General features: G+C 44.4%; 1 protein-coding gene across 1 annotated transcript in view; it reads right to left on the bottom strand.

Moving 5' to 3' along the window:
* The window catches only part of itfg1 (integrin alpha FG-GAP repeat containing 1), a 95,606-nt gene that overhangs the window by 1,615 nt on the left and 81,628 nt on the right, over window positions 1–12,363 (bottom strand). The window contains exons 15-17 of the mRNA XM_057017476.1: window positions 7,259–7,383; window positions 3,070–3,152; window positions 2,316–2,433 (exon numbers count right to left, since the gene is read on the bottom strand). Of these exons, the coding sequence (XP_056873456.1) occupies window positions 2,316–2,433; window positions 3,070–3,152; window positions 7,259–7,383 (326 nt within the window). The remainder of the gene's footprint in view (window positions 1–2,315; window positions 2,434–3,069; window positions 3,153–7,258; window positions 7,384–12,363) is intronic.

The raw sequence follows: 12,363 nt of genomic DNA, 5'->3' as shown, positions 1-12,363 counted from the left end.
AAACACAGAGCTGCAACAGCCTCGTCCTCGTCACTTCTGCCAGGAGATCTTTAGTGGACAAACACCTCAGATTCAAGAGTTGAGCTGTGATACTGGAGACAGCAAGGAGCAGGTGAGAAGAACCGTGTCGCTAGTTATTGCTAATTAGTAATAGCTAATTGGTTATAGTGGGGAAGAGGGTCTAAATAGACTGGTTATAGTGGGACAGAGAGGCTAAATGGACTGGTTATAGTGGGACAGAGAGGCTATAGGGACTAGTTATAGTGGGACAGAGAGGCTAAATGGACTGGTTATATTGGGGGGACAGAGAGGCTAAATGGACTGGTTATAGTGGGACAGAGAGGCTATAGGGACTAGTTATAGTTGGACAGAGGATAAATGGACTGGTTATAGTGGGAAAGAGGCTAAATGGACTGGCTATAGTGGGATAGAGGCTAAATGGACTGGTTATAGTGGGAAAGAGGCTAAATGGACTGGTTATAGTGGGACAGAAAGGCTATAGGGACTAGTTATAGTGGGACAGAGAGGCTAAATGGACTGGCTATAGTGGGACAGAGAGGCTAAATGGACTGGCTATAGTGGGACAGAGCGACATGCTACCAGCTGCATCAGCATATAAGGGAGGAGGAGACGTGTGACAGGTTTGGGGTTTCCTGGAGATGTGAATAAAAAACCCAACCCACTATTTTGCCGAGGGCATTGTTACACAGTAATAACAACTCTTGTTGCTAAGCAGGCCTCAGAAAAGATGAGTTTATTTATACATACAACCGATTCAAGGTTGGAGTAAAGGACTGAGTGAACTTTGCTGTTTAAGGACATTTATGGTATGTTTTTCTTCTGATTTGCAAATATAAAGCTGTGGGCGACTGTATGGAACAAACAGAATATGGAGCTAAAACACAAGTATGTTTATAAAAAGATATAAAAACAATTCATTAGTTACTAAGTGAAAGAGGAGCTGTGTTAACCAGGTGTGTGATGTGGGTATAAATAAATCAATCATCAGTTCATTCGTATGCTATATAGTTCTATATATTCAATTCAATTCAATTTCCCTACGGGGATGAATAAAGTAAATCTTGAATATGCTAGGTATAAATATTATATCTATCCAATATGTACATACGGATGGATGGATGGACAGGTGTGTGTATTAGGATTCTATTTTTACTTATATATTGTACATTTAATACATAGTATACATTTTGTCGTGTATATGTGTTTAATCGATGGTTTATATGTTTTGTAGTGTGTATTTGTCTCATATAACTGTATAAGAGTTAATGTAGGACATATTTGTATATGAAGCAATAATAAAAGGTGGGACAATAAAAAGTGTTTACTTCTTACTCCCTTGTTTGAATCTTGTATAAATATTTTTTTTCTATACATTAATAATATTTTTAGGTTTTCTTTCATGTATATTTTATAGATGTTGACTGTATCGTACGTCTGGCCGAACCTTCCTGGATGTGATGAAGTCTCACCTGTATTTAGACTTTAGAGCTGTTCATCACATCCAGGAAGGTTCCTTCAGAGCATCGGCCAGACGTACGATACGATATCTATAGAATATGCCTGTAGGAAACGGGCCCGGAGCCTCTTGGTGGCTCTGACTGGTTCTTTGCACATTTAAAGAAGGCTGGATAACTCTGCCACCTGGCTCCCCATTAAGACCACACCTCCTCTGGATCTTCTATTCCACACAGGACGACACATTCGGTCCAAACGCCCGTCTACTTGCTTCGCGCACTCGCACCCGTGTTGTATGGAACTTGCGTGCGTGGCCAAGTCCAAACAAACATGCGTGTGAAGGCACACGCGATGCACACACAACAGCAGATGGCTCGGAGGAGATGCCAACTGACTGATGCACCTCTCAGTGTTGGAAACAGCATTAGCACAGCGAGGGGAGAGAAGACAGCAGAGGGAAGGGAAACTTTCAAGGATCGGAATGTTCCACTCCTGATTCCATCTGAAAATGAAACTTATGCCCTTGTTAAACCATCTACGCACGACGGCTTATGTAAAATGGACTTAAATGAGCCGTCAAGATGCCTCTCTTCATGTTTTAGAGGAAAGAAGAGAGCAGCAATAAAAAAGTAGAGGACGTGAGGGTCAGCGGGGGGGCGAGGGGACAACGGGACTGAGGACAGTGAGACAATCTGCTGCTGGTTGTCATCAATCCGGTCTCACAAATACACACACAGCACATTTAAATACATGCAGAGCAGTAAATTATGAGGAAGAGGCCATAACTACACAGCGGTGCTTGAGAGTTTGTGTGTGTGTGTGTGTGTGTGTGTCCTAACCTTCTCTTGCCAGTGGAGGATTCCAATAATGACGAGGATGAAGACACACACCCCGATCAGTGCGATGGCAGTCAGCAACACACTGTTGCTGGGGGTGAGGTACAATTTCGCACTCCAACTAAAGAGCAGAATACAGGATGAAAAGGGGGGGAGGGGTGTCACAGTCCTGGTTGCCATGACGAGGCTGTCCTAATAAAGCTAAAAAAATGCATCCAGTTCCTATTACCTGACACTTTATAGGGTCACGGCCAGTGCAGGAGCTACTACCAGCAACGTGAATATATAATGATTCATTCATTTCCTGTCTTCTATACTTTTCCATCCAAGTGCATCATGAATGCATCATCTAAGGAGGTTTGGAAGACCAAAGATCTCTTTCTGATTGGCTGCGCGTGGAGCCGCCTCTCTGCGCCACCACGCAGGCGACCACGGCGAGGAAATAAGTGTCGAACAGTGTGCAATCATGTCCTATATGGAGGAGGCTGAAACGTTCCTGTGAGTGTTGAATAACCATCTGGAGCTCCTCGAGGGACTCGCATGACATGGACACAATTATAATATGACAACACGCTGTGAAGCCGGAGCCTACCGGTAGCGCCTGCGGAGGAGGGAATTACATTTACATTATGCAGAGTGTGTCCTTTAATGGCGTCCAATAGGGCTGCTAAAAAGCCAAATGTGTTCCGTAGCAGATTGTGCGTCCGTAAACAAACTGTACCAGCTATCTATCGACTGTATAGTGTGTTATCTGTACCTGCGGGGATTGTCGTGGGGATAGGGGATGACGATGAGCTGAGAGTTGGGAATGATGGCCGTCCACTCCTGCTTCCTTATTTCCTGGGAAAACATAAGCGACACAAACACAGCGTATGATGCTTCGTGATTGAGGGACACGACAGTGGAAAACCCTGAGGGACAGGCGGAGAATATGTATGTTAGAAGCTCCGGGGCAGAATAACGAGGTCCCACTGCGGAGTGGCTATTTTCAGCTGTTCATTTAAGTGACGGACAAAGGTGCCACCTGCTGACATAAATTACCTTCATCTGTGGGGAACAACAGAGATTTCCTGTCCTGTGGCTCTGTGTGCATAATAGTCTTCTTTATCTGAATGTGAGCTGAAGCGCTGAAGTTAAAATGGGTTTGCAGGACTGAAATATGCATTTTCTTCCCTCGTATAAAACTAACTCTGCCGAGAGCCGTTGACTATAAACTTAGAGGTAAAAACAGGGGACACAGGATGAGCTCAGCACTTGTATCTATAAAATAAATGTGTATGTTTGATATTTCAGATCCAGACTGAAGATGAAAGCTTCAAATCTGTTGTGTTTAATTTCGGAAGAAGGATCCGGTGGAAATTCTCTCCTTAAAAGCAGCTGGAAGTGACTCCCCCTTCCTCAGTTTAACGAACGGAGCTGCGTGTTGCCGTCTCCCCGGCAGACACGGCGGCATAAATCAAGTCAACCACCTCATTACTGGAGCCAACAGCACTCTCCACTACAGGAGACGAAACAGTCGTGATAATAACACAGGAATTATTTCACCTCTTTTCATTACGGCCACTGTGACTGTCGGACAGCTTTGTGTTGATACTAAGCTGAATTATGCATTAGGCTTTCACAGAAAAAGTGGTTCTGGTTTAAGAAAGAACCCATTAATGCCTTTTGGAGCATGTGGATTGAACATACAAGTGATCTGAGAACCGACTGTTTGGCCTTGTTTTATTCACAGTTATTGAGTGTTTGTCCTGTTTAGTTGACAGTGCTGGAAAAAAAAGGCTTGAATGTACGACGATGACTCTGCAAATGCAAAAATAATAGGACTTGATTGTACTCAAGTAAGTTCTAATGCTAATATAATATGCACCGGCAGAACAACGCCTATAACTATTAAATAGGAAATCATGAAATGCAGGTGATTGTACGGAAGAGTATTTTTATTCATCCATGAGAAGAAAACCCGAGGAGCCCCCCCCCCCTTGCTATTTGAGAGAAACTTCGGTGTTGAGTAAAAAAAGCGAAAGTTAAGAAACAAGTTTTGAGATGAGCTATAGCAACCATGCATTTGGCTGCTCCTAAATGCCGCGCAGGTCATTTAGACTTTAGTAACAAATAAATACTTTCCTTTTTAGCTCACAAACACAGTGTCGCTATCAGTAATAGGAAGCTACGTGTAAAACACGACGCTGAAGTTTGCTTCTGATTCGACAGTTAAAGGGGAAATTAAAGGGAAAATAAATCTATCGTGCTGAGCGGCTGCCCCCCCCCCATTGTCCATTTATTGCGCAATGACATGTACGGCAACAGTTGAACTTTTTCTGACAACCACTGAAACTTTTTTTCTATTATTCTATTTAATGAACACTAGGATATTTCTTTTTTTGCTTCTTTGGGCAGTGAATTCATTTTGCCTTAACTTCTCCCAACTGCCTGTTAGTCAGCTACGAATCAGAAATAAACTTCGGCTTTGTCCTAATACTGTTAACTCAGTGCTAAAACAGCAAGTATTATTTGTAACTAAAGCTGAGTCCGAAGTATTGGCGCTGCGACGCGGGGAGCGAGGCTGGAGACAAACAGGCCTCCGCTAGTGCCGCCTGCGAGCAGATCCGATCGGGCTGTTTGGAAGAAAAAGTGCTCCCAAGTCTTCAGAGGGCAAACGACACAGTGGTTCAAAGGCAGGGAAACTGGCTCTCTATGAGACACAGCGAGGGAGACGGATACGAGGGTGGAGAGAGAGGGAGGGAGAGTGAGGGTGACACGTGGGGGACTGATTAGAGAAGCAAAGCACTCAGAGCAGCAAAGGGAATCCCTGGGTGGAAGATAAGTGAACAGGAGGAAAGAGACACAAACGAAGAAGATGGAATAAAAGAATTACTAAGTGAGAGAGATTGGACAGAAGTTGGAAGATACCCTCGTAAATTATACAAATCCTCTTCTCCACTGAAATGCGGGGCAGAGACGCTAATTCTGGAGGGGAGAAATGACACCAGGGGAGATAGCGAGAAAAGGAAAGAAGAAGAGATAAAAGATCCAAAACCTGCCGACCGAGCAGGGCGGTGCAGCAGTCGGGATGCGTACACCAGCTCCTCCTAATTACAGGTAGATTTGATAGAGCGACTCCTCTCCCCAGTTTATCTGAGTGAAAGAAAGGGGGGGGGGGGGGGGGGGGGGGCTACTCTGCATAATATGGGCCACATCTTTAGGAATTCATTAATTCACTTTGTAGAAAAAAATGTGCAGGGAGATGGAGAGGCTGCAAAATGGATGTGTTCCTCAGGATGGCTGGGAGAGGGGAAAACAAAGCAGCTCGTTCACTATTGCTTTTGAGTCACGGACCGACCCATCTACAATTCTAATGAGCTGCCTGGTGAGGATCCTGGTACCACCCGGGGAAGGGGGGGTTCGTGCCTAATTTTCAGTACAGCATGAGAGGGAGTGATGATGTGTAGGATGCAGCCATGTTGAGTAGCTCAAGGAGAAAAAGTGGCTGATGAAGATTTTAAAGTCATAAACTGGGTGTGTGGGATTTTAAACATGAATATAATGCTGGACAGTTGAATTTTAATAAAACTGGAGATAATCGAGTGATAAGATTCTCGTTTTGAGTGATGGCCTGCCAGGTTTTTTTGTCCTGGAGATGAATGTTTGTGACCCCGGCTGGTCCTGGCCTCACCACCAAGCCCGACACTCGGCGTTTCCTCCCAGAACTCCCACTCTAGACACTGGTCTCTGCCTTTGCGCTCTAGCTAATAACCAAATATGAATCTTTACAGGACAATTCTGCATTTTAAGGGTGGTAATCCTACTTGTTACGAGAGGAAAAATATTAGCCGATGTTAGCATACCGCTAACTATGTCACTACAGAGAAGCTGAAGTGAGACGATGCTGACTTCACATCATAATTCTGATGTGATATGGCCTCATTCAGAACAGCCTATGATGCATTAACACTCTCAGCTACATCCTATCATATAAGGAGCTGGAAGATGGATTTGTAATTGTACCTCCTGGTTAATCTCTTGGAAAAGTTGTTGTTGACATTATTAATGACTTCTGAAAATGTTAAATCTGGTTTACTCATCATAGACATATTTCAGGTTTTCGTGAAAAATGGTGCGCTATCGCTGCGTGTTCCTCATTCTTCTCGCACCAACGCCCTCGTGCGTGTTCACGTGCTCGTTTGTGTGCATGTCGGTACGAAGCTCCGCCCAATTAGAGCGCGAAGGAGATGTAGATGCGTGACTGACGATGAGGAAAATGAAGTATATTCGCTTTAATTACATCAGTAACATAATTTATTTAAAAAAAACCCACACAGACCAGACGTGTTCTATAGGAAAAGTGACCTGTAATGACTTCTGTTGTGATTTGGTGATAAAAATTAAATTAATTAACTGGACCATCTTGATATTTTTCATCTTGTTCAGCATTTTTTAAACACATGCTGGAAATAATATTAAAGATAGAATTATTGCACCATCGACAACATAAATAAAAATGCACAGAGAGACGATGTACAGTTTTCTCCTGCGTCAATAAAACCTCCTTTTATCATTTATAAAATGAATGCATTTCAAAAAACAAATAAAGCTTTTGCTGAAGAGGAAATACTTCCCTCTTCTCATGAATTTTAAAGGTTTTGAACCAAATAAGTCCACCATCTGGTGCTCGAAAAGATGTCTGGTTCCTAATTGTGAGTCCTGAGGCCATTTTGCTTCCTTTTTTCCCTTTGACTTATTGCAGAAACATTAAAATCTCTGCGTCACACGTGTCACTTGCTGCTCCCTTTGGCGCAGACATGGGAACACGGAAGTGACTTCATTATGCAGGACCGCATTACACAGTTCTTTATGAAATAACCATAGAAATGGAAATGCCAACTGGAAATATACATGGGCCGAGTCACTACCTGGCTCGGTGATACGACCGTGTCCTATTTTCTTACCGTCTCTCCGGTCTGCCGGGGGATACCCACAAAAAGGTGGTCCAGGAAGTTGGCGCTGCGTCCGAGGCCCAGGACGGTGTAGGGCAGCTGAAGGGAGAAATGAGCCGACTGGCTCAGCTGACCAGCTTCAGGAAGACAGGAAGAGACAGGAAGATTTGGAGCGTTAGGATAAAGAGCTCAGCTTTCTGTGAAAACCTGAAGACGACATTCTGGAGGAGGCAGGACGGATATCTATTCAAACCTTCGATGTCCATGTCCCCCAGCATTAGTAGGACAGCTACCGCTTATATATCTGGACATATCTTTATAGTATTACAGCATTTGTATTTTCATTAGAGATTCATTTGTTGGTCCAAAAGATGATCAAACTAGCTGCAGTTGTGTTACGACATAAAATGTGACCCTCTCAAACGTTGCTAATCTTATTCCTTTTCTGCTTTGGTGGAGTTTCGATCTCCTGCCCCTTCAAAAGGGCCCCACTGGAGGTAATGTAATCAGCGCCGACCTGTTCCTCACATGGCTGACAGTGATGAGAATTAAATGCACTTGTAAACATAATTTGGGGGGTGGGGGGGGGGGGGTTGCAGAAGAAACACACAACAGGAGCCAAAGGACCCGCGATGCGAGCTGAGTCCTTGTGTACTGACATTAAGAAGCGTCATAAAAGATACAAATCAAAGCTGGACACCTGAGGCCAGTCCAACACCTCTGTCTCCTCGCACAACCTTCACCCCCCTCCTCTTTCCCTGTTCTCATCCAACCCTTACACTCTCATTTCCTCGGCTCTCCCTTCTCCCCTCCAACACATTACACATTTTGTTTCCGTTTCTCCTCTCCTCTGCTTGTCACCTCCCCTCCCACAGCCGCTGCACTTCGCCCACGCCACCCAACTCTGCCAAATGCAGCTGACATAAATCAACTTCTATGTGGTAAACAAAGAGAGGGATGAGAGCGCGGGAGGGACGGGAGGAAAAGGAGAAAGCCTCGAGGCAGCCAGTGATCAGAACTAATGTGGATGGACTGCGTATTGCAGCCTGAGAGGAGCGCGCATGTTTCAGTTTTTTTTATTTCTGCTCGTAACCTCAGTTCACTTAAAATACTCCTAAAATAAACACAATAAAAGGGATCAGGCGAGCCCACTTCAGGCTTTAAATGCTTTGCTCACAAGGCTTCAAACATTCTTCATTAGAAGCGATCCATGTGATCGGGAGAATCCCGACAGATCCGACAGCCGTAGCACATTCTAAAAGGTAGAGACTAGAAGAGGCCAACGGCGGCGTCGCCGTCCTTCCCTGCCTCCACGCCGACCAACCACGCCAGCTGTCTAATGTCAGAAAAAAAATGGAATACTAAAAATGTCAAAGAAAGAATGGAACCCAGAGCTCAATATTTCTTTCCTGTGTCTCTTTGATACGACGTCAGACATAAACCGTCCCCACACTGTCCAGGTTGGGAGGGTAGAGCTTTGTCGCTGCTGCTAAAACGGCTGAATTATGCTTATTTAAAATCAATCCGCAGAGCTGGTAAGTGTTCTTTTACATTGGGAAATTTTGTCGCACATTTTTGAGAAAAGGTCATAAACACGACAACAACTGTGATAATGTAACATGCTGGTTCTGAGGAAAAATGAGTGAAACCTTAAAGAGGAAATGGCTAAACTTAGAACTGCCAATTACCTTCATTATCCGTCACGCGTGCGGGTGCGTGTGGACAGGTCGCCTCGAACACGCCGCTCTTATTTCACGTGGTCAGAATGGCTCCGTCATCTTTCCAACCCAGCATGCTTTCAAGGCTTGCTGCATTTTCATCTAAACCTCCTCCAGTTGCTTCTGCTCTGTGTTTCTGTTTTAAACGCAGGCCGATGCTGCCGTGCAGCGGTTGTGATGACTCTAATCGCACGCTGCGAGTGAAGACGGACGAAAATATCGGCTGTTTCCAGTAAGCTTTCGGCGCCATTGACTCGTTCAGTGTTACCCAAAGCTCGTTCCAGCCCGCTATGATGAGTCCTGGTGTGCCTGATAGGGGCTGCAGAATTGTTCCAGTATGTTTTTGAGGTTTTATAGCTCATATTAATAACCGCTGAGAGGTGGAGCATGAAAAGAGTTAGAGCTGATAACAATTACAACTATAATGTGGCTAAGTTGGTTGATTACTATTAATACACTCGCATTTTTAAACTTTTGGATGAATTTTATTCTAATGCAAACAAATAAACTGGCTGAAAGTGCTGAGAAATGACATTACTTATTAATATAGCAGCTGTAATAAGAGAACAAGGATTCTGTTTTAAGCACATTCATGTGCTCGACTCTGGACCCAAGTGGTCACACACGGAGCTGCGCTTGTGTGCGGGATTGTTTCAAGGTGACTCACACACAGATAAAGTAAAGAGAAAAGCGGTGTATTTTCACATGGAGCGTGTGTGAGCACAGTCACCCTGCAGGAGATGACTACACTCAGATCAGAGGCACCACCGAGTGCAGCCTCACAGAATAAACTCACCCCTGCACAACTGAACTTGGGAGAAAAGTGTGAAAGGCAAAACTGTTTGGAGTTTTATTCCCTTCCAGTGGTTGTTGTCTGTTCTTATTGGAAGGCCAGTAACACAGGGAGACTCTGAAAATCATCAGTACAACATATAAATGGTTTAGTTTTCTCACTGTAGTCTTCCAGAGGGTGTGACTGTTCCACTGCACACCCTGCATGAAAGCTGAAGTTTAGATAGGAAGGTTTAAAATAACAGGTTGCCTCAGTTAATAACCAAGATAAGCCGACAGAACGAGCAGGGAGTGTGAACGTTGCTTCCTACAGGAGAAATAAATCAATTCTCTGCTCCATGCGGAGCCACTTCCACTGGGCTGGACAGAATTAGATTTTTTGAGAGGATTGAACCTTTAAGCCAGTAACGGTTTGATGTTTTCGACAACCTGCTGCTGTCTGCCCGTGTGGACGGCTTGTACTCGACCAGGCAGCGGGGTGGAGTGGGTCCGCCTGTGCATGGGTATGTGGCAAAGGACTAAGCAGGGGGACGTTGCAGGCAGGAAGCCTGGCTCTGTTGCACAGTGAGCTTCTGCGTGTGCATCTGTGCTCATTGGTTTGTGCATCAACTGGCAAAGATCTGTGGCCACGACTGGAACAAAGCCATTTGACAAGGGGAGGCTGGCATGGAGTATTATACAAAGCAGCGTACAGCAGTGTCTATGTGTGTGTGTGTTTATGTGAAAACACTAGGAGAGGGTCTTTCCAGCTACGTCGGGTCCAGCGGAAAGCTTGGCAGAAGATTTGACTTTCTACACCAGTGGAATCCATCAATCCATCTCTCAGAAAGCAACGCAGGTTCAGAGAAGCAGACACGTTTGTGGACTACTGTGTGTGAAATTGCGTGCTGGTTTCATTTTTCGTCACCATGGAGCACATCAAGGTGATCCCTACCGCTGCGCCTTCGGTGTAATGTCAGCGACGCAGAGAAGGCGGATGATGGTCACTCCACTTTTGAGGTCTTGAGTGCTACAACACAAGGAACAGCCCCAGGTGAACGCCCCCTGCTGGGGCTGTCACCTTTTAAGTGGTCCTCAAAGTCGTACCCTGCCCTCCTTCTGTGTCATTAGGTACCCATCTGTCAAGATACCAAAGGGGCTCACTTCAGAATAGATCCCAGGTTTATAGTTGGCTAATAGATGGTTAAGTCAGCAATTATTCCTATTGTATCTATGGGAGCGGCGTATCTCATAAATAACAAAAAGCCCTGTTATACCTAAAATCATTTGTAATTCTTATAGTGTTTAAGGGCCTTTCACAACCTTTTCCACAAAAAAAACAACCAGAAATACTTAAAGGAAACCTTTTTAAGCATCTTCTATGTAGCGACGGTAATATTAGCCAAATTCTGAATGCGTGAGCGAGATTGTTGCATCGAATGGAGTAGAAGAACAGGTGTTTATGATAGCTGTATGCATCAAATCTATGGAGGATCTATCCAGAAGCCTTATCAACTAGAGGTGTGACCTGTTCTGGCTCATCAAAGATGGTTGGATCGCTGATGAACTCCTCCTTTTTGGATGAGTTACATTTTGCAGTGGAAAAAACTGAACAGCCCACTGAAGCATCCATCAGTGCAGCCCCATAATATCACCCCCCCATGTGAAATGCCTGCTGCAGACATTGGAACCAAATTCTCCCAATAGACGCATGTCACCCTAAAAAACAATTAAAAGGCAGGTTCAGCTTTTTGCAAACAACAACACCCCGGTACAAAAAACATATTCTATTTGCTCACTGGAGAAAGGAACTGTTCTCTACAGTGAAAAAATAGATTAAAAAAAGGAACATCAAATTGATTATTATCATTATTAGTAGTAGTAATAGTAGTATTATCATTATTATTAGTATTATTATCATTGTTGTTGCTATTATTATTATTATTGTTATTATATTTTCCACCTGGATAACTGGGAGCTTTTATGGCACAGCGTGTAAAAGTTATTTTACCCCTTGTTTCATATTTCCAGTCAAGAATGCAGACGTGACAAATGTCTATACAGGCGTCCCTGGTCCTGATAATATCATGATGTTATTTCTTGTGTAGTTTATCTGCTTCTTTCCCCTCTCTCTACAGGTATCGCCGCCTTCATAGCTGGATGCTGACCTGACCTCCGACCCACTGACTCAACTCTTATACCAGTACTTTGTTATAATGAATGTATTCCCTGATCTCTGCCTATTCTCTCCTCTCCTCTCCTCTCCTCTCCTCTCCTCTCCTCTCCTCTCCTCTCCTCTCCTCTCCTCCCCTCCCCTCCCCTCCCCTCCCCTCCCCTCCTCTCCTACCTATCCTATCCTCTACCTGTCCTCCCCCTTCTCCTCTCTCTCTACCCAGCCAGCCATCAGCAGGAGGGTCCCCCTACAGGAGCCTGGTCCTGCTCAAGGTTTCTTCCTGTTAAAGGAGAGTTTTTCCTGCCACTGTTGCTTGTTGGGGGTCAGGCCCTGGGATTCTGGAAAGCGCCTTGAAACAATTCTGATTGTAACAGACGCTATATGAATAAAGATGGATTGATTGATAAAAACATGAGCCATAAAAACATGAAGATAAAACATGTTGAAAAGAGCTT

The sequence above is a fragment of the Takifugu flavidus genome, chromosome 2, assembly GCF_003711565.1.
Source record: "Takifugu flavidus isolate HTHZ2018 chromosome 2, ASM371156v2, whole genome shotgun sequence".
Classification (NCBI taxonomy): Eukaryota; Metazoa; Chordata; class Actinopteri; order Tetraodontiformes; family Tetraodontidae; genus Takifugu; species Takifugu flavidus.
The sequence above is the reverse complement of the archived record's forward strand: the minus strand, read 5'-3'. Positions and strand labels throughout refer to the sequence as shown.